A 27,719-nucleotide genomic window follows, 5' to 3' on the forward strand; every position below is an offset into this window, starting at 1 on the left:
AAAAAAAAAAAAAAAAAAAAAAAAAAAAAAAGCAGCTTAGAGATTTTTCGGATATACTTGCGAAGAAGCCTCTGGTGTCAGTGATGGATTAAATGATCCAAATCACAACGTGCAAGACAGCTGGTCGTCTGTTTTGTTTTTTAATTGGCACCCTCCTGATAAGTCGTCCCTTTTAATATGGCCCACGGGGGAAAAGAATGTCGCTTTTTCAAGTTTCGTGGCAGGTGAGCTGGAACAGCACCGTTAAGAGTTCCCTCTGTTTTAACTTGAAAGTCGGGTGAGGAGAGAGATGGGTTTATAAAGGACCCCCCGGGCCACGTCACCCAGCGTCTGTGATCATAGTCTATTTGCTAATCCACGCGGATAACGGGAGTCGGTTTACGGGGAAGATGGGCCAGTGATTGGTCAGACATTAGGCAGCGCAACAGTTGTGGCATGCTGCTTATTTTTAGGCGCTCCTATTTGGGCGGTTGAGGGGGGGGCTGGGGCTTGCCGATTGTTGTAAATGTGTTATGCAGCTCGGGGTCCAAGTGGCTGAACCACTGAACTAAGAAAAGAAAATGAAACGTGCCCTGAGTCTCTCAATGGCTTTTTCTTCCCTAACGATACAGAAAAGTAGGACTTTAGACACAAGTCCCTCATTGTGGCCTGGGATGAAACATCTTAAAGGATGAGGTCACAGAGGTGAAGATGAAACCGCTGCATTACGTGGGGTTGACTGCTATCTGCCACCACTGAGTGAAATACATCTGTGTGCAGGCAAGCAAAGCTCAGCAAAGCTGTGAGATGATGGTTTTTAAGGCTTTTAAGTTATTGTCTCTCTCAGCTTTCAAAATTCAAATTTTAAAAGCGAGCCCCTTTGTGGGTCAAGGTTATCCAGGCTACATGAGTAGAGTGTCATCTCCAGCTCTGATCAGTGACAGCCCGATATCAGCACCTGATGAACAGTGTGTGTGTGAGAGAGAGCGGGAGTGTGTGTGTGTGTGGACAGCATCAGCTCATTGAAAAATTGATTATCTGTATGAGTAGGTCAGAATAAACACCGGGCTTGCAGCGGCTTCAAGGATTGTGGTGGTGCTGTGACTCAGCACTGACATGGCAGTGACACCAGATGCCAGCACCAGCCTTGATGAAGTAGTGGGAGGTAAGTATAACCGTGACACATGCAGATGGCATTCACAAGATACTCAGTATGGACACAGCAAGGGGTACCCATGGTGATCTCCCACCTGCTAGTAAGATACCTTTTAACACCGTTGTTCCACTCAACAATAACCTGTTCCAGCGCTTCATATAAATGACATATGTTGTGAAGTTACTGTAAATTTTACATTTTCCTGCAGCTGAAAGAGTCAGAGCCTGTCAGGACCTCTCAGGGCTGACCACGAAGCACACCAAAGTGAGTTTGTTTCTTTCTGAACAGAGGATTTCTCTCCTTTATGATGGAAGCAAGGTGTCCCTGAGACACTGGAGTGTTACTTTACTCTGCTACATCTATGGAGGACCATAGCACTGCAGGAGAAATGCACATTCTTTTAAGCTTGATCCAGAATATTGTCTAGTAAAAGTTGTGTCAGTGGGTTTAAGGCAGGCACAGTGAACTGATACTTCAACTATAATCTTTTTTTTAACATGTTTGCACAAATTCCAAAATCACTGAATATTTACACAGAATCTAATCATAATATAATATTTTTTTAAAAATAAAATTAAATAATGAAACAGTCTGAACACGATTTACAGAAAAAACTGAGCACTATTCTAGATTTTAATCACTAAAAACATTGCAAATATTCAAATTCTACAATGTTATTTTTTAATTTGCTGGTATAAAGTGTCTTATTTTTATTCAACTCCAGCTCCCATCTTTATAAGGAACTATAAAGAATGGTGAATAACTAAACTCAAGCAAGAACCGTAACACGGAGCGAGATCTGTTGACCTGGACTCTGTTGAGTTGGCATTATATCTCCACCAGATTGCCCATGGCTGCTATCACAGTCAGCGGTCTACCTTTTTTAATTAGCTTTTCCCTGTTAGTCTGTCAGGTGAATATATTAAATATTTAATAAGGGATTTGGGGTGAATTTGCAGGACAGATAGGCCTGAGGCCAAAGGCCAGCTGATTAGATTTTGCTGGATCTGACACTTAAAAAAAAAAAAATCTTTAGCCCTAACTCTGAGACAGAGTAAAATAGAAACCTGGTTCACAATCCAAAGTGAAATATTTTGAAACTTGGAAAAGTAATTTCATGTGAACCAAAAGTGAAAGAGAGCCGTGCAATGAAGGGTTTTACCGGCACTAGTTTTCTATAGAGCTGCACATGTAGGCTACTTTTAGATAATTGGATGCACTCAAACTCAGTAAACCATGAGCTGTGGCAGTGGAGTCATGAGTGTAACCTCTGTGCCATCTGTAAGGAAGCCATGTCTGTCAGCTTATGTCACGCCGTTGGAAGGAAGTTTATTAATATCCATACAACCCATGTAATGTGACGCCACCAGAGAGACTGCTCTTACTCAGACTGGACTTATGTTTTCATGAATGGGATTCCGTAAGACCTTTAAACCTTGTGACTGATGCCGGGTGAGACCACCACCCAGGAAAAAATAAAGCTCTCAGACATCATGTGGGTCGGGTATATTTATTTTCTCAAGTCGTGTACAGTGCAAAATAGACCTCCGGGTAACAAAATAGCCACAACTATATTGAAAACAACAATGCTATCCAAATGTAAAGCAGTAAGCCGAGAAACACTGCAGTTACAGAAGCTTTTGAAACTATGATAAAAGTCAGTATTCATGAAGGAAACTCAGAGTGAGTGACACATGTATCAAATCAGACAGTATTCAATACTAATGCAAGTAATGGGAATTCCATTTCTATTGTACGATTGATCCAACAGACACTGACAACATTTGCAGTCCAGCGGCACATTTTTTGTTTTCTTAGCCTATGTGCATATGCAGAAATAAAAATTGTCAGGCATTGCTAATGAAGGTCGAGGCTTCAGAAAAAACTTCCAATACGTTTCTGAAACTCAACAGGTTTGAAGAAACAGGAGTCATATTGCACTTTCTTGCACCTACGGTCAACTGCAATCTAAACGCATGCAACGGCTACACCACCTCTAGACACGGAGGTACTGAAAATGGTAAGCGATGCTATCAATCCTCCTGAATGACCTCACCATAAATAATGAACATTAAAATGACATATATTTTGGCTATCAAATATACGATGCTCTTTCAAAATAGAGTAGACTTTCTACAAAGCTAGTACAAATGGATTTAAGAAATATCTCTCCCATAGTACTATATGTCACATCTATATACATGAAATACAAAGAATCCACATAAACAACATAAATTATATGTTTGTGCTTCTATGTTTTTCTAGCATGCCGTTTTCAGTTCTAAAAGATTTTTCACCAAGAAAATAACATATATCACAAATGTAAACAGAGTCCTGCCATAGATACATAAGTTTTTCCTAACTGATGCTTAGCCTAACTCTTTCTGACACTTTCTTATTTACATATTTTGGACCCATAACTGCGCCTGTAATGCCTTCAGAAATAGCTGTGCTCGCTCATTTCACTGCATCAGTGTTGTAATCTGTCAATATCTGGATATCAACTGGTAGTAATCAGATCTGCAGAGGGGTTTTTTCCCCCATAAAGCATGTAGTAGGTAAAGCTGAAGGTCGACATTCTCACACTGTGTACCTTGAACAATCTGCAGTCGCCTTAAAAAATCACTAACAAAACACTCAAAAGCCAGTTTAAAGCCTTACAGAGAAAAAAGAACATGAATTCCTTCACAATGACATTAGCATTAGCTTAAAGTATAAGAAACAGTGACAACATAGACCCACCCCACCCCCACCAGGATGTGCTCCTAACGCTGCTTTATTATGTTAGTACATAACAAGAAATCATATTGTTGGGGTATTTCAAAGTGAAGTGGCTCTGCATTAACCTCCTGGTGTGTTGGTTCATTGATAAATTAAGGGGAATGTGAAGAGGGGCTGACCACAATCAGCCTTCTCGTGCTTGCAGACCACAGGGCTTTGTAATGAAGGCTGTCTAATATCTAATTTAAGGGCAAAATAACACAATAATAGATATGATAGACTGCTAATTCATGAAGACTTGTTACCTTTTGTTCATGCATATATTGCATTGTTTTTTTGATGGGTGGGTGGGGGGTCAGTAACTGATTGTTAACAATTCTTTCTGCTATGTACACTTTTGGGGGTTTCAGCGCATTCCTCCAAATCAAACGCTTGTCCTTATGATCAGAGACACCTATTAACAACAGTTTAAATAGCAAATAAATAAATAATGGTTAAATAAGCTAAAACCAATTTGGTACACACTACTGAAAAACATAATTTGTCACATTGTTAAAAGAGAAAAAAAATCATATTCACTGACACAGGAGAGGAATGACACAGCACTAGCATACATTTAAAGGACAGTCCTCGTGTGCACTGTCTGCAGGTCAGCTCATTGTCATTGTCGTCTTCAGCCTTGAGTGATGCCGGGCGCATCTTTCTCAGCCTGTGCGTGCATGTAGTACCGTCTCGTTAGAGATAAAGGTTTCCCCGTAGGTGTTTCTACTACAAAGTTGTCACTTCTATCACATTTAGATCATTCCGGGTGACTCGATATAGACGTGGCAGGAGACGTGAGGGCTGGTCTGAAGCAGACGTCCGTCCCGTGCGGTTGTTACCCATCCAGTCAGAATCGGACGAGAGCTCTCAATAAGCTAGTCATCACTAGTAGCACAGCTGTGGCTGCAGTGATAGTCACAATGGAGCTCCAACCTACCTCACTCCCCTGAGGGAAGACATGAAAGGAAGAGTGTCAGGAGTCAGCAGAGGTTAACTGTCACCCATAGATGATACACACTAGATGTCTTATAGAAAGAATAGTTCCACATTTTGCGAAATGGGCACATTTGCTTCTCTCAGAGATTGAGATGTTACTGATTTAATGTCAGTGCAAACAAATCAGGGGGTAATTGGTTAGGGAAACACCAACTCACACCTCCAAAGCTCACTATTTACAAACCACATTTTAAAAAAATACTAATTTAAGCTAAATATCATTTGGCTGTAGTTTCACATTTAACACAAATAAATGACTGTTGTAACAATCTTCTCATTTAAATCTTGGCAAGAAAGTGGTAAATCATATTTCCCAATGAAATGTTGAGCTTTTTCTTTAAATTATTCATTCAGTGAAGCTCAAAGATTTCTTGTTTTTCAGTTTTGCCAAACTGCCCACCCGTCCCATGTTGACCTTTCATAAATGGTGCACAGACGGCAGTGGTTAATATTATCTGTTTTTCAGTGTGTTTCAGATTTTAAAGGCCGTATTTGGAATTTCTTCAGTTTAGATTCTCCCATAACAACTAAACACAAAGATTCCTTACAAATAAAGGATTAGTTCACCAAAATAACATATTTACCTCTTACTATATGGAGCAAAAACACTAGGCTATCAACACTTTACATCTACAGGAGCTGCTCGGCCGGGGAAACCCATCCCATGAAGCTCCTGGTCCACAGTTTATATGCTGACATTAATGCCAGAGGAGGTTTGGAGCTCTGCAGTTATTGAGTCAGCAGAGTGTTGTTGACCCTGCTCTGTAACTTTACATATCTAACAGTACACACTCTTTAGATTGGCCCATTCTTTCACAAATGTTTGTAAAACCAGACTGCATTGCTAGATTTGCTTTGCAATGGGACTGAAAACACCTGATTCCCAACATAACGACATGCTTGTTTTCTTTGATTTTCATCTTTGATACCTCCAAAGGTCATTCGTCAGCTGTGTGGTTTATTAGCCATGCACTATCATTCCGAGCTGTCAGGGATTTGAGCCCCACCATCTTTAGTACAGTGGCTATGACGGACAGCGCCATTTCACCTAATCACATTTTATGTAGTACTAACTTGCAAGTTAGTTTTAATTTAAAGATCCCAAATATCCAAATATATATATTTACATATGACCTTTTAACATTTGTACATGTTTATTTTTATCATCTCTTTTTCATTATGTCTTTTTCCTCCTCCACCATTGCACTCTCTCCTCCCTTATTTCCACATCTTGCTCTTCCTCTTCCTTCTCTCAGCTGAAGTCAGGACTCTAACACATAAAAACCTGCTTATTTATTATTGACCCAATTACGTATTGTCAGCAAATTAGACATGCAACCCTCCCATCTCCAGACAGCTCACAGTGAGCCAGCTAAACACTTTGAAACTCTAGGATTTCAAAGCTGACCTTGAAAAACAGTTCATGAAACTATAATGAGTAAGATATCATATGAAAGGGCACGGAGAGAGTGTACAACATGTTTCATTTTTTCAATACAACATCACAATGACAGCTTAAAGTTTTGCAAATGACACACCGCATGAATATATCATAAAATCTTAAGTTTTTACAGCTTATAGAAGCCAAAGATTTCAGCCAGTTCTGCTCCAATCATCTGGGTAAAGATAATAAAATGCACCATTTTAATATGTAATGCTTCCTTGTCTGAGGCCAAACATCAGAGTTGTTGTTATAAAAGCAGGCTGATATAAGCACGTTGTAATAAGGCATCATAAAACCTTAAAGTTTTAGTATAGCCCCTGCGTTCTGGGGGAGGGGGGATTGCGCTCTCTGACTGCTCTTGTTTGTCTTTCGTTTAGCATATTATTTATTTTTTTGTGTAATTTAGGTGAACTAATCCATAGTATATTTTGCAAGAACCATAAGTAGCATTACGCTTCAGACAGATATAAGCTCCTCCCATACCTTGCTCTCTGGGACGCCAGCTCCGACAACCAGCACCAGACCACAGCCACAATTACAATCATTCCTATGAAGGGGATGGAGAGAACAGCGTGCTCAGACGGATGGATGAATCTCTGAGGAGGGAACAAAAACAAACACAAGGACCATGGCAATGAAGGGGATGAATGAATGATGGAGCGAGGTAGCCAAATAATAAAACAAACAGATAAGGATGTGTGACAACGGCACAAATGGACCACCACTACACTACACAAATCACTCAATTCTAAGTGTGAAATGGCCTGTGGCTGTGATATACGGGGGGAAGGACTGTGATGGAGTGATTTAATATTTCCTATTAAACAAACAATGCAAAACTTTACGGTGACATAAACATCAACTCAGTGTGAGTATGCATGAGCAGTCCCATGTGGCATTTACTGGCTGCGTGTGATATCATGCTAGCAAAAAAAGAAAAAGAAAGAAAGGCACGCAGGATGGACTTAGCATATGAAGGTATGTTAGTCTCTCTATCCTCATTTTGAAGTTAATTTGTTCGTGTGTCGTAAAAAATTTGTCGTCATACAGGCTGAGAGATCATGGACATTCAGAGAACAAGGACAGCGTCAGAGACAGGCACGGGTAGACAGTTCGACACGATGTGGAGACATCTCATCATGGCTGTTGCAGACAAAACACAGTTCTGTTTTCACTGGATGATTTCAACCATCGCAAAAATATGATCCAAATTCTGAGGTTTTGTTTAGATTTTTCATTGAGTTTTTATCTGCTCTTTTTAAAACTTGTTAATACTGTCTTTGCATGGCAATGCAGGTGAAAGCACAGACTGTTCTACCGTCAGTGCATTCAAATTCTTCGGGAGCTTTGCAATGGAAATCACAATCTATGCTTTCATTCAGTGGCACCTGGAAGGCTGAGAGGTCATGAAAAATACATTGAACTGAGAAGTTATAACTCATACTTCAATGTACAAACCATGCTGGATGCTTTCAAGTAGTTATTATGTAAGAATAGTCGCGCTTTAAATGGATATGGCATGAATTGTGTTCAGTTTCATTTCATTTCATTTAGATTTTTCATATGTAACTTTATTAGAAGGAAGAGAAACCAGTCTGGAATTAAATAAAAAGTCTAAACAAGAAAAAATAAGTCACTTAATTACATTTACTGTGTTAAAAAGATCTCAAGTCTGCTTATAGGCTTCAGTGGTATAAAGTGCATTAGTTCCAAGGCGCCTGAATGCATTTTATTAGAGGTTTTGTGTTTTTGTCAAACAACAGTATTTAAGCATTGCTCTAACTGAGCAGTCAGGACACAGACACAGTGGGGGGAACGTTCCCCAGCCCAAAGCACACAGTAAATACTGATATGGGCTGACAGGCCAAGTCAGCTCATATCAACACATGTATCGCTGCAGTATGGGACACATAAAAAAGTGGGCTCAACAGACACAGGATACAGTGAGGAGCAATGTGAGGTTCGTTATGTGTTAGTAGATAGTGTGACTGCAAACAACAACAACAAAAACAACTTTACATTTCCTTCATTGTGTAGCTGGAATATTGCTTTTAGAATAAATTCATATCATTTAAAAACAAAATATGGGAACAAGTTCAGAAAGCAATGATAAATATCTAAATATATTATCAGCAATCACAGAAAGATGTACAGCATTTCAATCAGTTTCTCTGCTGATGCCAGCGCTATACTTTTATTATAGTTTGTCCCGTGATGGGCTTGAGCTCTGTGGTTCCTCACCTGCGTCCCCCCCGACAGCTTCTCCAGCTCTGCCTTGCAGCGCTGCAGCTCCTCCTCCAGCTCTGCCCTCTCCCTCTGACTGCTGTCATACAGTACCTGCAACTCCTGCAGCTCCATCTTCAGACCCTCACACTGGAGGACACAGAGGCCAAAAGAATCAGAAGAATAGTGTGTACCAAATCTTTCTAGTCGTGGCGTCACTAGCAAACTAGGCCACTGTACCTCTCTCTGAACTTGTGAGGCCTTTTCCTCAGCCTGTTTCAGCTGGTCTCTCAGCGAGAAGATCTCCCCGATCCCTCCGGTCCAGCTCGTCGGCGTCATCGGCTTCCCATCGAATGAGATGTTCTTCTGGATGGAGGCATCCACCAGACGACAGTTCTCAGACTGGGCCATGGTCATGTAGCTCTCTGTCATGACCTCATCTGAGCCGGTCTCCATCTCCTTTCCCTCTGTGCCCTCCCCTGCGTCTTCCTCTTTCAGCGACAGGTAGACGCTAGAGCTGCGAGGTCATAAAGCGGCTCCAAATTAACCGGCTGCTATCATTTTTTACTTCTTATTGTAAAAACAGCAGAATGTGTTAACCCATACTAGAAATGTTGATATCAAATGGTGACACTGTTTTGTCAACCTGCTTTTCAGCTACACATACAGTTAAACCTGAAGTTAAAATATTTACACCCTATAGGCATGCACAGTAACATCTATTCTTTTAAATTTCCCAGTAAATGGCCAGACAATATTGGCAAATGCTCATCACATAGAACAACCTTACAATCCAAAGGCATTCTTAATTCTTAATTGCTTATGTGTAATCCCTCATATCATGCTACAACTTTGCTGGAGTGCTTAAACAGGTGGTCGGTGCTGTGATGGGAGCTAGTAATACCAGAGGGTATCCCCTCCAGCTGATCCAGTGAGCACAGCTGACGAGTGAGCAGTCGTTGACCTCTCACCATGTCCTCTGTCTTTGCAGCAGCTGCAGCCTCTCGGAGAGCCGTCTGTTGTCCTCCTTCAGGGTCTGACACTCCTCCCTCAGCATGCGGCACTCCTCCTTTAGCAGGTCGACGTCACCTGTCCGAGCAAGAAGGCCACAAATGAGGATGTTTAAAACGACATCGTATACTCCTACACATCTTTATAGTACAGATAGTGTAAAACGTAAATTTTAGTCATCTGCTCTCTTCTCAGAGCACGAGAAGCTTTGGAACAATCTCATATCTGTCTGCTGAAGATGAAGCGACAGCCAGCAGCTGGTTAGCTTAGCCTGGAATAATGATTGGCAGCAGGATGACACATGCATGCCAGCTCTGTCTCAGTGGTATCAAAATCCGACTGGCAGTTCCTTTAAGGCTTACAAATGTTTTAGTATGTGCAAGAACTGAAGCAGAAAAGCCATTTCCACCAATAATGTTTGTGCATTTTGGTGATGTTCCCCCCCACCCTCGGTCCCACCCAGCTCCAGAGCCCAGCAGTGACATCATGCGCTGGAAGTGTGGGTCCCTCCCTGTCGTGACCTCATGTCCCTGGTATTCTGAATATACACACACATGTCACTCCCTTTCTCAACTCCCAGCAATCCTATTTTGTAGCATTTACTGAACCCGCCAATGACAGATGTTCCTGACTGCAGTTTACTAACATGCTGTGAAGAAACGAGACCATCCTCGTGCAAAGACTGATCACAGGCTTTTTGTGCTAAACTTAAAAGCTTGAAGAAAGAAGAAAACTTTATTTTTGAGTTTGTGAAGATGTTTTCGCCTCTAATCCAAGAGGCTTCAATACTTCTTAAAACAAAACATGAAGAGTCCCAGGTATTTAACCCCTACTGGGGGTTGTTCCTGTGAGAGGTGGTCATTGACCTACTACTTCTCATGTCCTACGTCACATGAGTTAAGATGAGGAAAAAAGGCGGATTTAACCCCTAGTACGATTAAATTCACAAACTTAAAGACAACCAGTCGCCTTCTTTTCTCAAGCTCGTAAGACTACAATGACTTGGGTAACTAAGAACCTAATAAGACACACGTGATGCAGCGTCACTTCTTCTCTGACTGTAGCTGTTTCTCCCTCCCCCCTTTCCTCATCCCATACCCTCTCTCCTCTCGGCCTCCCTGCGCTGGCTCTTCATGCTGATTTCGGCCCTGAGCGTGGTTATCTCCAGCTCGTACTCCTGGGTTTCTTCACTGAGGCGCTGCAGCTCGGCCCGCCGGCGACACAGCTCTTCCTGCAGCGAGGCGATGTCGTTCTCCCTCTCCGCCGCTGCCTCCTCCGCGGCCTGCTGGAGCAGGAGCACCTCCTCCTGAGCCGTGCGCAGCTCCTCCTGGGCCTCGGCCAGCTCGCTCTCCTTCTCCTCCTCCAGGCTGTACATCTCCTCCTGCACAGAGCGCAACTGGGCTGTGGCAAGCGGGGGAAGAGGAAGAGGAGGAGGAGAACGTTAGGTTTTCTTTATGGCAGATGTGTGGGTGAGACTGCAGTGTCAGTATGGGTGTATATGTATGATCTCACCTGAGGCTTTGCAGTTGTGGGCCTGTGTGTGTTTGTGTGTGTGTAGGTGGTTGGTGTGTACTTGCATACGCCTGTGCGGGTGCTGTTTGAAAGAGGAGCTGATGTAACTGATGGTAACTGGCATGCTTTTTATTCAGGGTCAGGTTGGGATTATTAGTTTAGTCATTTCAGGAATGGAGAGTTCTCTCCACCGCGCAACTTTAAAGAACTTTTTTTTCCTTTCTGATTTTCTTTGTCTGTCTTTGAGAACAAAAATTCTGGCATGAAACGGAAGTCCTGCTAATAAATTAGCTGCTTAAAGATCAAAATCTGCAGAGAGCTTAAGCACTGAGGGATGTAAAACTTTCGATTTTTTAATCCAAGGGAAAAAATGACCCAAAATGTTATTTTAGAGATCTTTAGGCATATTGTGTTGATACCTTGTAGATTCTGGATCTGCCGTGTGAATGCCTCAGCCTGATGGGCACTTGCCAGACGCTCATCCTCCAACAGACCTGGAGAGGAGAGACGGGGAGTCAGGAGTGGGTAGTGAGATAAGAGGAAAAAAGTGCAGCAGGCCAAAAGAAGAAAGATGACAACTTGATAAGCTGTTCAACCTTGAGGCATGACTGGATGACACAAGCAGCTTTGTATGTCTGCTTCTGTTAAAAGCAATGAACAGTACGTGAGCAGACCATCAATATTACTTAGCAGGATTTTTCTTTCTGGTATGCGAGTTCCTAATGATCCTTTTCATTGGAAGATTCTCTTCTAAACTTAAAAGATAGCAGTAGAAAAATAACGCAGAGTGCTTTGGCTGCCAGTTTCACAGCTTTTGGTTTGCTGCTATTTTTGAATTTCTGTTTATTTTTGGTCCCTATCAACATGTCTCATGCCAAATGTTTTCTGCCACATACTTCAGGCAGATTCACTGATGGCTTTTATATAGCAGCAAGAGGACATAAGAGGATAGCGAGAGCGTATTCTTAAATCAAATCATACGTCCATCCAATTCAGCTTTATTTACATGGCACCAAACCACAACAATTGGCTCAAGGTGCTTTAAATTGTCAGGTCAAGGCCCTAAAATAATAGAGATAAAACTCCAAAAATCAGACGCAAGCACTTGGTGACAGTGGGCATAATTACCCATGGGGTAATGCGAGTCTGAATGGTCTCTATGTTTTAGGCCTGCGACAGACTGGCAATGTGTCCAGGGTGTACCCGGCCTCTCGCCCTATGGTAGCTGGGATAGGCTCCATCCAATCCGCAACAAGGATAATGGAAGATAATGGATCGATGGCTAAATTATAAACACTAAGAGTGACATAAGATACTTGTAAAAAACACACACACACACGCACAAAGTACTTTCACAAGTACAATTTAATTGTAAAAAATTATTTTTTTAAAAATCAGTGTTTGGTGCACTTTTCCATTAGTATAACTTCTACACACTTTTGGAAACAAGTGGGTTGCTCCAAGTGTTTTGGAAAAGTTGCCACATTCCTTAATTGCTTGTGTCTCTTCGTGTAATCCCAGGGTGACTCCATGTTGCTAAGATCAGGGTCTCTGTGGGGACTGTACCATCTGCTGGAGGACGCATTAGCCTTCTCGTGACTTGTGTACTTAATGGCAGTGAGTTATCTACGGGCAGATCAAATGCGTCCTTCGTGGTGTTGTGTCCCGCATAAGAATCTAAACATGTAGAGTGCCTGTTATGCCCACTGACTTCAGGCTGCTGCTTGGAAGAGTGTTTCAGGTCTATCTGCGGCACCCCTCCAGGCGCCTGATCACCAACACCTGCAGTCTGTAATATGAAGCAAGATCAACAGACCCAGGGTATGTTTTCGTTATCTGGCTTACCCTAACATTAGGGTTCCTGCTATGCAGTCACGCAAAAGGTGGCAATCAACCCTGAGTTTTCCAATCTATTCACATAAAAAGGCGTTGGCAGAAGGTGTCCAGTCTGCTGGCAGCACGCTGGAATATTTTACAAAATAAGAGCAAACTATAAAATTAGAAAACTCATCATACACGCCAAATGCACAGTTGCTGCAGCCAAAGCAAAGGTGTGTGAGTGTGTGTGATAGGAAAAGTGCTGTACTAGCATGTGTATGCGCTCTAAGTGATTTGGTGGTCAGCAAGACTGAGACGGCGTGAGACGGCCTGAATAAAATCTATTTAAAGCCGGGAGGAAAGTTGGAAAAAATGTGCACGGGAAGATCTGACTAAAAATACGTCTGAATTCACGCGCTGCCTAAATGTGAGTAGCCGCGTCTTTTCTGTATGAGCCAGTTTTAGCCTTACTATTTAAGCTGCAACCTGGTTGCATTAAATGGCGTGAGAGTAAATATAAACACATAATTCAACCTGGTAAGTAGGCTTGCTTGCAAATTTTATATGAGGCCAACGAGTACAAGTCTGAAAATAGGATAGGTAGGTATAGCATAAGTTGCCTGGCAATATACTTCATTATGAATGATCCTTGTAATACAAAAAACTCGGTTAAACCCTGAATTTCTTTACTGACTCTTATTCCTGCTTGATAGTGCTGGCCTCTGAACTCCATGTGATTATCACTGGAGCTGGATAACTGTCATTTGTCACTGGAGATTTTGTTGGGGGGGGGGCATTGTCTGTCTGTTTTTTGGTAACCTGCTGCTTCGCTGTTTAGCTTTCCTTATGTCCTAATTAGTGACTGAAAGAAGTCTTTGATTCAGTTTAGCTTTAACAATATAACATGTTTTGTGTTTAACCAGGGAGCTTAGCATCGTGTCATTTTGTTTGGTTATACTAGCATACCAAATGGAAAAGACTGTGATAAGCCAACTTTAAGCTTGAAATGAGGAGCAAGCCAGTCATTGGCTATAGCTAAGATAAGGGCTGGCCTCTTCTTAGAGGGTTGGGGTCACTTAGGTCTCATCTATCTGCACTGGGCCTCTCTCAGCTGAGGGTGACTTCTTAAAAAAGACAGATAACCACTGACTACACAGGAAGCCCTCCATAACAGGCCATTGTGCCATTTCACCAAACTCACCAGTCGCTTCCCAGAATGTTCTTGACCAAGCTCGTGAAATTCATAAACAATGTACTTGCTAAACATAGGCTGTTCAGTATCACCTCGCAGTGCCACTTCCATGGATCTAGAATCTCATTTTTTATTTTCATAATGTTTAAGCTACAGTTAGTAGAGTGTTATCAATATTATTTACAACTTTTTCCATTTTAAATTTGGTTTTTAACGCCCTCAGATTAAACCATTCATCAAGCTACATCATTACTGGTGTGGGGGTAGAAACCCGAAACCGAGACAACAGCATCTGCATGCATCAGCTGCCAACGCACCGAACAGCTGACTGTTCCCAGAGGGTCTCGACCAATACTGAATTCTGGTTGAGGTCTAGGACACTCAGTCTAGAAACTTCCCGCAGTGTGAGCGCAGTTGTCTGAGGAATGGTTCCCCCCGCTGCCAGACAAACTGCTGAGCTCACCATGCCATGTCTCTAAGAATGACACACTGTTAAATGCACACACTCATAAACGCACACACACACTGAGCTCAGTGTAACCTCATACCCAAGGCCTTAGTCACTGCTAGTGTCTCTGAACATTATGCTCATCATTTCTAAGGTATGAGGTTATGCTCTTTTTAATGACTATGAGCAACAGACTGTCAGTAACCACATATAAACTGTTAGCCTAGAAAGTTAAGAGAGGGTTTTTTTCTACTGATCAGTGTAGAAATAGGGGAAAAAATAGTTTAAACATTTATGTAAAAGTACTCTGAAGAAAATTCAGGCTGAGATTGTAACAGGAATTTTATAATCATGACGTCTTACAGCACAAATGGAGTTTTTTTCACAGCAAGGGAAAGGCCAAAAACAAGGTTAGTAAAAAATGTTCGGTAGCGTTTTTAGCTCACAGAAAATTTACCCGCAATTAAATGAAAAGGTTTTTTCTTTTTCAACTTTGCTTGTTGGTCTTAGCTATTTCCATTATTTTTCTTTTCCACTCACCGAATATGCATGTGTTGGAAATGTAACGAATGAAAGCCCAGGGTTATTGCTTTTGTAAATGCGATTTGGGAGCGGCGCTGGCAAACAATTTGCAGATTTGAAAAATGATGGTTAATTGCAAAATGCAGATTAATTTCTAAGCAAAGCGATTGGTGTAGCATTCCTTTTTGCAAAGCTGTCCTAGAATTAAAAGAAGGAAAAATTATATTATGAAGAGAAATTGGTGAAAAAGGCCCGGCTATTTGTGTTTTATTACCTATGTGTGTTAAAATGTGACGTGCTTTTTATTCAGCTTTTGTTACCGATTCCAGTTGTGACTGAACATAACAGATAAAAATGTCAGAGTAGGGACTATCATGGCAGTCAGCATAATCTATAAATGCCAGAAAAAATCTTACAGAATGAATGCATGTTGATGGATGATTAGTGCATTTGCATTCATTTTTATGGGGGGTGATTTAATGTTAATGTTAATAAATGAATAATTAAAGGTATTAAAGAATGAATACATAGTACAGTATAGGGATACAGTCCTAGAGGTATTCAAGGCAAGAGTTCTCACCTTGCAGCTCGTGGAAGCTCTCCTGATGTTTGTTGGAGGTCTCTCTGGCCTCCTCCAGCTCCAGCAGCAGCTGCAGCACCTGCGCCCTGAGCTCCTCCAGCTCCTGCTCCTCAGTCAGCGGCTCTTGCTCCTTCTTCCTCTTCTCCTCCCCTTCACCTTCCTCCTCTTTCATTTTCTTTTCTTCCCCCTCTTCCTCCTGAGATCTCTCCTGGTCCATCTCCTCTTTCTCGTTGTTCTCCTCCAGGACTCCTCGCTCCTTGGCGGTTATCTCGTTGTCCATGGTGGGGCTGCTCTCGGCTTTCAGATCACAGGGGTCATCTGGTGGAGAGATGGCAGACATTACGAGAAGGAAAAGGGATGGAGAGCCTTACAGGTGACAAACCCATCTGTCATCGCCTAAAAACTCAGTCACGCTTGGCTGCAGAGCAAATGGTCTCATCTCCCCCGAATCAACAGCACCATCTTGTGATTAAAGTGGCACCGACTTCTTTGTACATCACATCCTGTTCACTCTGATTTAAGCGTAGCTGTTCAATCAGACAGTATAACTGAAAATCCTCTTTTGTGATTAACTCCAGGACACAATCCTTTTTCTTTAGTGATTCCACTGATTAAAGGAAGAAAATCAGACGTGCCTTAAAATGTCAGAATTTTGTAATAAGCAGACGTTAATGTAGTAGCATTCACACGCAACATATTTTTCTTTATTCACCGCATTTCAAAGCTTTGTGTGTTATGGCACACGCATCATTGTATCCGCACTGTGGATTTAAATGTTTGGCCAGCAGGTGGCGCAGGTTAGCTGACACAATGCGGAAACAGAAGTGGGGAGGTGAAGCAATCGCTATGACTCACCACTCAGCAATGCACCTCTAAGTCCACAACAACAGAGCTACCACTCATAGTAAGAGAGATGTGACACACAGCTCTTTCACATGATCTCGTGTCACATTTTTGCCTTCTTCTTTAAAGATTTTGCTCAGTAATAAGCTCAGGCCCAATCAGAAGCTCTAAAACCAAAATTGAGACATTATATATGATGCAGACCAATAAGAGTGAACTTGATTGTGCATTATAGCTCTTTGTCTCACTGCAGCTACTGAGACAAAGTCAGAGCAGTTCAGAATAGAAGGCATCCCTGGCAGTTTTGCTTGCATTACACACACACACAAACACACACTGACCTAATATCCTTTCACTCTCACTTCTCAACAGCGTGCCCTCCTGGGTCAAGTCCTTCTCAGAAATAAATCAATATGTAGTGCTGCGCATTCATGTCTGAGTGGTCTCCAAGTGGCCAAAAATTGCTGTTTGTACTCAGAAAGCAATGTGAGGATGGGAAAGGGGGAATGGTGTTCACTGAGGAACAGAAGATGGAGAGATGTGATGAGAAAAAAGAAGAAGGCTGCAGCAGGGGACGGAATAAAGCATTAACTAAAGATCTACCCTAATTAAGAGTGATGCTCACCGGTGTAATCTCGGCTCTGGGGATGCTTCCAGTTCTTGTGATAATTATTTTTTCTTTCTTTTTCTCTGCTCGCTAGATGTAACGGTGTCCATCACAGCATATTTTATCATGCATCTGTGACAGTCTTATTCCTTCCTGTCTCATAATGATGTTAATTTAAACAATGCGGCCCCTGAGAGGCATGCGAGAGGTTTCATGAGCGCAGGGCTATTTTGTCATTAAACTTTGATGCTGGTGTAATGAGTTAGTCATAAAGAAAGAGAGAGCCGGAGCTCTGTGGCGGGGAGTTTTAGCCGGAGCTGCTTGTATAGCCAGGGGCGGCTAAAGGCCATCAAGAGACAAAAGGCTTCCCACTGAATATCACTCACATCCAAATCTCTTACAGGATATGTTGAGCTCATGGTGGGTAACTCCAAAAGGCTTTGGATCAAGTGTTTTCTTTTGTAAACTATAGATGGTCATTATTGTCCTCTCTTTTAAAAAACACTTGTTAGGTATATTTAAAAGAAACTTAATCTCCTCACCTTGTGGGTGAATGTCGAGCACATTGTGCAGCCAAATCAGCTGCAGTGACACCTGTGCTCACTCCACTGTGCTTGATTTTTTCTTTTAGTCACGCTGGGATTGCATTAGACATGGACGCCGCGCGCATACAAGAGCAGGCGACGGACAGCGGAGTCATCTCAGGAGCAGTGCAACAGCTCCGGGGAGAGGACGGCTTTTATCTATGCACAACACATTCTTTCATAATCACACTGCAGCACAGCACACCGAGTATGTTGGTATACACACTGTGCCACTTTAGAAGAGAGGCAACAGGCAGAGCCAAGTAGTCTTTGTCAGCATCTCAGAAAGGCTGCCTGAGATTTAATTCAAACATTTAATGTGTCAACACGAGCCTTTTTGTTTTGCTTCTGATTTGGCGTTCTGCGATGGAGTGTGGAGCATAATGAAAATTGCACTTTGCAAAATTGAAGAGCAGAGCGGGGATTTTTAGCCAGCAGAGGGATGGGTTGAGGGACGGGCTCGCAGAGAAGAGTGCGCATCCATCGAGCAGCGAAATCTGAAGCTCAGCCTCGCAGACTAATTAAGTAGACAGGAATTTACTGGGAAAAACAGCATTTATGCGCTCACTTTTTTTACAGTCTTTATCTTTAATGATACCGCTTCGTGCAATCAGGTGTAATATAATAGGGAATGTGGAGCAAAGTGCTTTCGAGAGAATTTAAGAGAGTCTCTCCCTATTGCTGCTAGTTAAATGAATTGACTGCTAGTTAGGTAGTTAGGAACATCTGGTGTCAAATCAGCAAATAAAAGAAACGACTGCTCGCTGAAAGGCGGCGCTGGAGGAGGCTGTCTACGGGTGTCGTGTCCTGGGTGTGTTGTGACTGAGCAAACAGGTGTGTACCGCGGTGTCAGTGGTTCATTTGTGCATATGCCCCAAGAGTTTATATTTGCATATGAATACACGCCACTAGTGACCACTTCTCTTTGGCTTTGCATGTGTGTAAATACATAGAATATGAGCATGCATACATGTGTAGTGAGATCCCCACTTCTGATGAGTCTATATACACAACATACTGTATTTATGATCATATGTGTGTGTGTGTGTGTGTGTGTGTGTGTGTGTGTGTGTGTGTGTGTGTGTGTGTGTGTGACGAATCTACGTGTAGGAGGCCATGCATAATGCACAACACCCCCTCCTACCCCAGCTTTGAAATCAGCCCTGCTCTGATGTTGTAGCTTTTTCCCTGCACTGGCACACTTCCTCAGCAACACATAATACAGAGGAGGGAGGGGGAGCTGAAATAACAAGGAGCCACCGTAGGAGCATATGTGAAAGGGAAACAGGGGAAAAAAACAATTAGAGACACACAAGGAAGGAGAAAGATTTAAGACGTTAACCCCACACATCTCCACATCCACCATGCACCCTTGGTCAGCACACCAACAACCCAGAGTTTCAACATATAGAGAATCACCATGGTGATAAAGCTGTATTTTTGTCCACTGCTTTGCTTTCCATAGAAACCTTTCCTTTACCCCCCCAGAGAAGAGTCTGTGCAATTGTATCAGGTGCACCGTCACAAAGCCAACACGGTGAGGTCACCATCATATGAGATGCACTGCTTTCAAGCTGCGTGGAGACTCAGCGGCTCCAGATGAGCAGCAAGCGACAGAGGTGGAGGTCTCGTGAGGTTAAAGTGAGTTTATCTCTTTCCCTCGCTCTCTCTCTGTACTGCACTTCAGAGGCTGAAAAGTCCAGGGAGAGTGAGGAACAACAGCAGCAGGAGAAGAAAAGAAAGTTGAAGCGACTTAATCAGCCGTTCTGTTATTTAAATGGAAAATTCATATTTGCGCTTTCAAAGGGGAATAAGGGAAAGTGGGTCAATGGAATAGAAAAGCATCGCAGGATGTGCTATAATTTGGCCTCATTAGATGAGCACGCACAAAATCTGTGTCAGTATGTGCACGCTGTAGGTGATTTATTCAGGGAATGTGTGTTTTTTGTTCTTTTTTAATACGAATCTGCACTGGTGCAGTGTGTGCGTAAGCTTGTTGCATAGCTATTCCATTAAGGGATATGAATAGCATCAGAAGAAGAACGCAGGAAAACAAGTCATGCAGTTATAACCCATTTCATCACAAATCAACCCCCCCTCCAAACCACCACCCCGAGCAAAACAATCTCTATGGAAAGGTTTTTTTATCACTTAGGTCTTATTTTAAAAAAATAGGGGACACCACAGCTCATTGTGTAGCTGCCAAAATTCAAAAAAGATAAACCCAGAGCGTGAGGAAGGGTGCACTAATGATAGGCTGACAATGCCAAGCATTTCTGCGAGGGAAAAGAAAAGTTAAAGCCATGGGGGCGAGAGGGGAGCTGAAGGAAGGAGCTGCGGGAGTTCGTGAACCTTCTCTATTCACTTGAAAGTTTTAAGAATTTTTCCATTATACAGCCGAGTAAGAATAAAGAACACATGGCACACTCGGTTTAGCCAGGGACCTGCAGAGTGCCTTAAGAGCCCTTTTTTCCCCCTATTTTTTTAAATGAAGCACTTAGGTCTGGTGGGAGAGACCAGAGAAGTGGGTGGGGGGAACATGTGACAGTGAGAAACAGGGATCAGGGATGCTTGAGGGCAGAAAAGCATGCGAGATTTGTTTTCATTTGTTGTTCTTGGCTTTTTGGTTTTTCTCAAAGGTCTAAGCAGCTCCCACATCTACAAAGTTTGTCCAAGGCAGCAACTTTGCTGTTTATTAGTTCCGGAGAGCTGAAAGAAATTCTGTTTGTGTACCTTTGGGGAGTATCCACTGCTGATGTGAATTTTTGCAGCATGAGGGCACAACACTGGAGAGAAGATGAGGGAATGGAGGGAAAGAAGAGGAGAGAAATGCTGCGTGGGCTGACGCTCTGGCAGGTGCAAAAGGTTTGTGTGTCTGTGCGTGTGTGTGTGTCTGTGTGTGTGTTGGAGGGTGTGTGGGCGCTGAAGAGAGCAAAGGATTCCATCTGAAAGAGGGGGACGAGATACTGAGTGGGAAAAGCTGAGAGAAGGATGGAGAGAAAAGTGTTCGGCAGCTCGTGCAAGTGGGAGGGAGGAGCAATATGGTGGCCAGTGGCGGCATCGTATGCAGACACCTTGTAAATGTCAGATGTGCCTGTGATGATCTTGCTCGGCGGCAGCATGTGTTTGCACAGGAGCATCTGCATTCTCTGTTGGTAGATGTGGCAAGGCAGTGTAGAATTAATCCTCAGCAAAAGTGCAAAAACCAGAAAAATGCTGCTAATTTTTTAATAAAATTGCTTTTTTGAAGAACCCAGGCTTATGCTGAGAGTTAGGGCTGACCTCAGCAAGAGCAGAATAAATGCACTTAAATCCCTTTAGATCCCCCAAAGGTACATAATTCAAAACGATATCAGTTATCAACTCAGCTCAATCCACTTTCTAGTTCTTTTTATGCTCCAGAAGTCAGGACTGACACCACCATAAGCTCATAAGCTCAATGTTTGCCATCACGAGCACTGAATTCCCAGCTTTCAAAACATGCCTCAGGTTGTGATGAAAGGAAAAAAATAAAAAAGTCCCTGGAGTTAACAGGATAGATAACAGGAACAAGCTTGTTAGGTAAGGAAGGATTTCTCCTGAGACAGCATCCGCGTTACGGCGGTCAGGCTTCAGCACAACAAATGTAATAAACAAAAGTGCTCACAAATGCAAGTGGTTTGATAAGTCTACGGGCATCTATGGCGAACATATTAAAAGAAATGAGCCACCCAGTCCTTGCTCCTGAAAGTTCACTTTTAGGACATTAACAGAGGAAAAGGAAACCTGACTCTGAGCAAACTGCTGACCTGTGTGTGTGTCTGTTTCTCCGAGCCCCTCCACACCAATAAACATCCTCCTTCCAGCGTCCACACACACACACACACAGGGCCACTCTGTCTGCAAAACACATACTCCTTCTTCATTGTGAATCATGGAAAGAGAGAGAGAAATACCACACATTCTTTTCTGCATAGTTAAACAGTACTAATTCTATCTGAGGCGAAAACATAAAATAAAGATGCATTGTGTTCGCTGTCATGCAGCAACTTTCAGTGGAATGAAGTTACCAAGCAAGCCTAAGTGAAGCTGCTCATCTGCTCCAAGCCACTATGTGCACTATAAGCACGTCTCATTCCTCCGCAGATGATAATCTGCGTAAAACATGAGAGAGATTCAATCTTTAGCAAAAATAACACCCAGCTCTGTATGACTCCAGATTCCATCAGTTCTCCATCGGGATAACATATGCAACAAATTCAACAGTGCTAAACGCTAGGCCTAAATTATTTCCTGCCTTTGGCTGCCAGCAAATCGTTACCTGGCAGCTTGTCGCCTCCATCAAACGTCCACAGATGCCGTATCTTACCGTGCTGTCCACGCACTCACTCACTCAGTCTGTCAGCTCGACTGCAGCTCTTTAGAAACACGCTCCCACAGTAAACACCTCGACACCAGACCACCCTTCTCCCGTTCCACATCCTGCCCACTTTACATCACTCACTTTTAGAGAGCATGCTCTTTCTTTGAAAAAAGAAAAGAGAGAGAGAGAGAGAGATAAACATTAACCCTCTACCTTTTTCCCCGGCTGATCGCTGTCTATATAATCTGTAGTGCAAAACACAGCCACACGGCTGTATCCAGCTACGCGGAGTCGCAGATGAACACACACTGACAACACAGCAGCACACAGACCTGTGGAGTCCAAAGCCTCCTCTATGAGTGGAGGTAAACGCAGTCCATCCATAGCCCCCCTGTCGCTGCTGCGAAGAGGGAGAGACGGAGGAAGAGTGGGCGAGAGAGGGTCAGAGGGTCCGCACGCCCACCTCAGCTGCCGCTGCTGCTGCGCGGAGAGGAGAGGAGGGAGACAAACACACGGAAAGTACTGATCGCGGTGTCAAGTACTCGTACAGCACGCGCGCGCGCGCGCACCGAATCTCACAAACTTGGCACACGCAAACACACGCGCGCATGCACACACAAACCGCCTGTACCTCGGGAGAGTTTGGGAAAGATCCGGGGAGCTGAAGGCTGGGCTCTGGAGCGTGGGAGAGATGCCGAGAGGGAAGAAGAGGGGAGGAGCAGAGCGGAGGGAAAGATGCTGTTTTCCAGATGGCAAGCTCCGTCTCCCCGGCACAGCCCTCTCTCTCCGTCTTTCACATGCTCTCTCTCCCTTCAGGCTCCACTCTGTTTACTATGTTTGCACTCCTTTTTTTCTGCACCGTCCTTCTCACCAGTGCCTCCACTTGTGCCCCTTTTGCATTTGCCTCACTTTTTACATTTGTTTACAAACGCGGACAACAATGATCACCAAGGCCCTTTTTTTCAAAAATCTTTTCATAGGTCCAAATGTGTGTGGTGATGCTTTAGACTAGCTTGCTAAATGTTAGCTTTAGTTGGGATCTTGGTGATTCATTTTTAGAAGCCCTAATAACAGTTAGTGTGAAAGGCATCACTGGCAATGCATTAAAAAGTAGTTCAGACAATCACAGAACCAAGATATATGCAAATCCTACTTACAATAAAACACTGACCCGTGCTTCCCTTTTTTGTACACACAGTTACACTCACATACACTCTCTCTGTCTCTCTCAATTACTTGAGCATATTTTGGCCGTGGCCCCAAAGCCAAATGAATTTACCTATAATGAGATCCAGAATCCAGACAGGCTGTTGCAGTGGAGGCTGACAGCTAGCGTCGCAGATTACTGATCATTTCCCCTCCATTGTTCATTTCCTCCCCTCCCCTTGCTGACTCTCTCTCTCTCGCTCGCTGCTAATGAACAGTGGCACTTATGCTATAAATATATACATCATCTCAACTATAACACCACTCGCTCCATTTTCATCACAACTTTCACACACACAGCTTTTTTTTGTCTCTCCTTCTGTCTTTCAGCCCCCCCCACACACACACACACACACACACAACCACCACCACCACCACCACCCATACACAAACACACACACACATTTTCTCACACTTAGTTTCAGCTGCTATCACATCTGGCAACTTCTGTGCAGTAAGGAGCCAGAGATTTGAGGTGTGGCGTGAAAGTCTGAAAATATGTCAGCAGACACAGAGAGAGAGGGAGAAAGAAGTGGAAAGGAATGGGGGGCCAGGCTTAACCGTTCGCTGGCACAGGAGGGGGATATTTCTAACACTATACTGTCAGGAACCAGGAAGTGCTTTGCAGACAGAAGATGCACACACAATGTTTGACACATGCGCTCTCATGTGCAATCTGGCAGCATCTGAAAGAGGAAATGTGTTTTAAGAAAGGCACAAAAAACTGTAGCGGAACGGAAATAGAAGGAAGCAGAAAACCTGTGTCTGAGTAGCAGCATGTTCCTGTTGTTTGTATCTGTGATAAACAGCATGTGATTTCTGAGAGGTCGACAACACGAAACAAGGGATAGGAAGAAAAAAACAAAAACATCGGACTGGAAAAGACCGATGCCTCCTTGTAAGCACTTCCTTTACTTCCTTGTGCAGCCTTAATCCTCAGACAAGGAGCCTGAGCAGGGAGACATCTTTCAGCTCTTAAGTCATCCCACAGTCTCCTCACCACACACAATAACACCCCCCACACAGACACACACACATACACAGGAAGGGAGAGCTGTGGAAAGCGCAGGCTGACAACACATGACAGGGTGTTGATAATGAGCTGACAATGTCTGGCTTCAATCCACAAGTGTCACTCTAGTGTGGCAGAAGCACCCGGGCTGCAAAGTAGAAGTGCCAAAGAGGAAATGCAGATACTGTCAAACCTTGGTCAAAATATTTTTAGTAGAAAGTTGAACCAGATCGATGTCATGTACCTGCCTCTCCACAGGCCCCACAGACTCAGCCATGAAGCTGCAGTGAGGATAGCGCTGAATGCTGCACTGTTAGAGGCTTAAAAATCACTCAGAAATGTTGTTTTGTGGGAAATCGCGAGCATTTTATAGCAGCAAATGTCTCTACGAGTGCCTGTTGATCAAGATCTGGTCGTCCTGCAGTGAAACTGTTAGAGATGAGTTGTTTGTTCTGCTGCAGAGAGCAGTCCCACAGAGTGTGAGGTCACATGAAGGGAATCTGTCCAATCTGCTCAGACTGTGGTCTTTGTCTTGTCCAGATTCAACAAGTTACTGTGCCCACAGCCACAGTGCAGACGTCAGGAATGCGAGCCTATATTTGGCATGAAGCAAATGAACAGATACGCACAAACATGCACACACACACACGTCCACAAGCCCCTTATTTCTTACTATTCCTCATGTCTGGTATCACATTAAACATCTTGCATTAGCGTAGCGACTGAATACGAGCGTTGACAAAGGATTTACATAAAAATGTGCATCACAACATGAAGAATTCATGCAATGACTGAGAGTATATGTCTCACTACCAACTCATTTGATTTGCTGCAAAATTTCCATAAACATACGAACACAGCTGTCGTCCCCAGAGAAATAAATCCTACTGTTTTCAGCGTTTAACATTTGTGGTTTGTAATGAAGTGTGTCTGCAACCTTTGTCCCCCCCCCCCCCCACACACACACACACACACACACACACACACACACACACACACACACACACACACACACACACACACACACACACACACACAACCGTGAGGCTGTAGCATAAAAGAGGTCCTTAACTGGTGGACACTTCTTAATAGATTACCCACTAAGCACTGCCCTGTTTAACAGTCACTAATTTTATTTGCCAGCTGGGTGCTGCTTTGGTAGTGCAAAATACAGAGAGGTGATTAGTGGTGAAGCTAGAAAATAAAGACAAACCACACGTTATTGAAAATCTGCTAATGCTTCCATTGGATGCTTCTATACCTTTAAAACCAGCTTTAGAAGTGTCCTGGTAAATAACATTAAACTGTGGGCAGATCTGGGGCATGTAGATGTTTTTCACCAACGCTGTAAGCTGAAACACTGTATACCGCAATGCACCGAGCACTAGAGGACTACACTGTAAAATTTAATGAGCTGGCTTTACTTTAAAAAAAGAAAATGCAAAATTGATGACTCAAAGAAAAAGTAACTTCAACTTAAGAGGAGTAAGTTATACTAACTTAACAGGGCACCAAGAATAGTATAAAGCCATAGTTTGAAGTTAAAACAGTATTTTAAATAGGCTATAGAGTTGTATTTTTTATAACTTTAGTGAATATTTAGGCAATAAATTCAGAAAATGTCACTATAAACGGCCATTATTTTATTAGCAAGTCAAGAGTACTCGTGCACTATATTTACATTATGTGTTATAAGATGTGGAACCAATTCTGTGTTACACCCATAAGCCCCATACGCTACACAGTTATAGGATTACTGATTTTGTTAGTATGGATAAGAGTCTTTCACTCCATCCAGTGTATCACTCCAGAAATCTCAGACATGGTGGTCCGTTGCCAGCGAAGCCTTTACACTGTTCTTGCCCACACAAACGCTTGGCACCACATCACACATCTGGTGAAATAATCATCACAATGTCAACAATAACAGTCTGATGAGTCTAGACTTGCAGAAGTATTAAAAACAAATCAAGCACACATTATAAAATTAATTACATATGCACAAATACTCTTCAGCATTTGGGCAAGAAGTGCAGATAAGAAATTTCGGTTAAAGGCACTCATTTATTTAAAGTAAAGACATTGTTTGGAGTTACAGGGTGGGAGTCAAAATGGGCCCAAAGCACATTTTTAACAGCAGTTAAATCACAAACCAAAATAAACCTAACACAGACGCAGCTGGGCCGAGAAGAGCCATCACAAGTGTCATGCTGACCTTAAAAGGAACTTTGCAAGCATTGACGGCAAATTAAACTCACTATCAAAAAAACACTTTCTTGTTGTTTTCACAGATCTAGCAACTGCCCAACAGCTTGTTAAATTTCTCAAAAATGATCATAATGACCAACTGCTGCTCCTGCAGCACTGGTCAACCAACAGAAACCCCACTACAGCCATTGAGCTGGCATAATTTGCTTGCGGATACACCAGAGGGATCAACAGGACGTATAATTACTCTGCAGTGACAGTGTATCATTGTCATTGTCTGCAGGCCGTGTAATGGAACCTCAGAGCCATAAAAGACAGTGATTCACCCCCACAATCGACTTTACACCACTGGGCTGCCAGCCTTTAACTCCAAGCATCACTGTGGCGCTCTATGGTTGCTTAGCAACTAAAGGAAATTGGAGGTGCCTTTGAATTAGGGCATTTTAAGAGGAGATTTATATGAAGACCTTGATGATAAATGCCTCCATAAATCTGGAACTTTCTATTTCTATGAATTCATCGCTGGAGGTTCTAATTCTGGTTTTAGACACTGCAGCGTCACGGGGGCTGCAGATCTCACACTGGCTCTGTTATGAGACTGTGGCTCGTTTCCAGATGCAGGCTACATTTTCATGTTATAGTGCAAAAGCAGAGGAAGGGAACATGGCCTGTTTCCATGACACCATAAACAGGAAATAGGAAGGGCCCAGTGCTGCCAGAGCAGTCTACGTAAATCAATGAAGAAGTTAGCAGAGAGGTCAGAACTTTCCCATAATTTCAGTCAATGCACCAACGACACTAGAGGATTTCTGAAGAGTAGCGCCTCCACCCTTGGCTTCAAATGGAGGTCCGATGGGCCTGTAGCCCAAAAAGTGTTGCATTTGGGGATTTTTGTTTTCAGCATTTATTTTCAATGAAATGAGCTGCAGCATGGAATTTCTACCTCTAGCCACCTGATAGTTGTTTACATATGCTCCCAACTTTAGGTGCAACCAAGAAAGTATGTTCCTTCCTAAATCCCTGACAGACCAATCACCATACACATACATTTGATGGGTGCTCTTTTTATGTGTAAAACAGGCTATATTAGGGACCCTTAAACTAATATTTTTCTTTTGATTTGAACCAGATTTACACAATCACTTAAGCCTTCAGCTCTCTTCACTCAAATTAATTGAGGCCTACGTCGGCAGTGCCCTCTAGGTAAACTCCAGCCTATGTTTTTATTTATGGGTTTATTTGGAAGTGAACGGACTCTACACACTCCACCCAC

At 42.9% G+C, this 27,719-nt stretch overlaps 1 protein-coding gene across 10 annotated transcripts; it reads right to left on the reverse strand.

Annotated features, from left to right (window-relative positions):
* Nucleotides 1–2,629: 2,629 nt before the first annotated feature.
* On the reverse strand, nt 2,630–23,400 carry LOC116332617 (coiled-coil domain-containing protein 136-like). 10 transcript variants are annotated; one of them, XM_039615352.1, is made up of 10 exons: nt 23,300–23,384; nt 22,353–22,497; nt 15,645–15,962; nt 11,504–11,578; nt 10,671–10,973; nt 9,533–9,650; nt 8,802–9,078; nt 8,580–8,711; nt 6,822–6,934; nt 2,630–4,844 (listed from the first exon to the last, which is right to left on the reverse strand). In XM_039615352.1, the coding sequence occupies exons 2-10, from the start codon at nt 22,402–22,404 to the stop codon at nt 4,832–4,834; spliced, it is 1,401 nt and encodes a 466-aa protein (XP_039471286.1). In that variant the 5' UTR covers nt 22,405–22,497; nt 23,300–23,384; the 3' UTR covers nt 2,630–4,831. The 10 variants fall into 10 exon arrangements, 9 of the variants coding, with proteins under 9 accessions (XP_039471286.1, XP_039471287.1, XP_039471285.1 ...); XM_039615353.1 differs by lacking the exon at nt 23,300–23,384 and adding an exon at nt 22,652–22,769; XM_039615351.1 differs by lacking the exon at nt 23,300–23,384 and adding an exon at nt 22,652–22,769 and having other exon boundaries at nt 22,353–22,500.
* Between the last annotated feature and the right edge of the window lie 4,319 nt (nt 23,401–27,719).

This window comes from Oreochromis aureus, linkage group 7 (genome assembly GCF_013358895.1).
Source record: "Oreochromis aureus strain Israel breed Guangdong linkage group 7, ZZ_aureus, whole genome shotgun sequence".
In the NCBI taxonomy this organism is placed as follows: domain Eukaryota; kingdom Metazoa; phylum Chordata; class Actinopteri; order Cichliformes; family Cichlidae; genus Oreochromis; species Oreochromis aureus.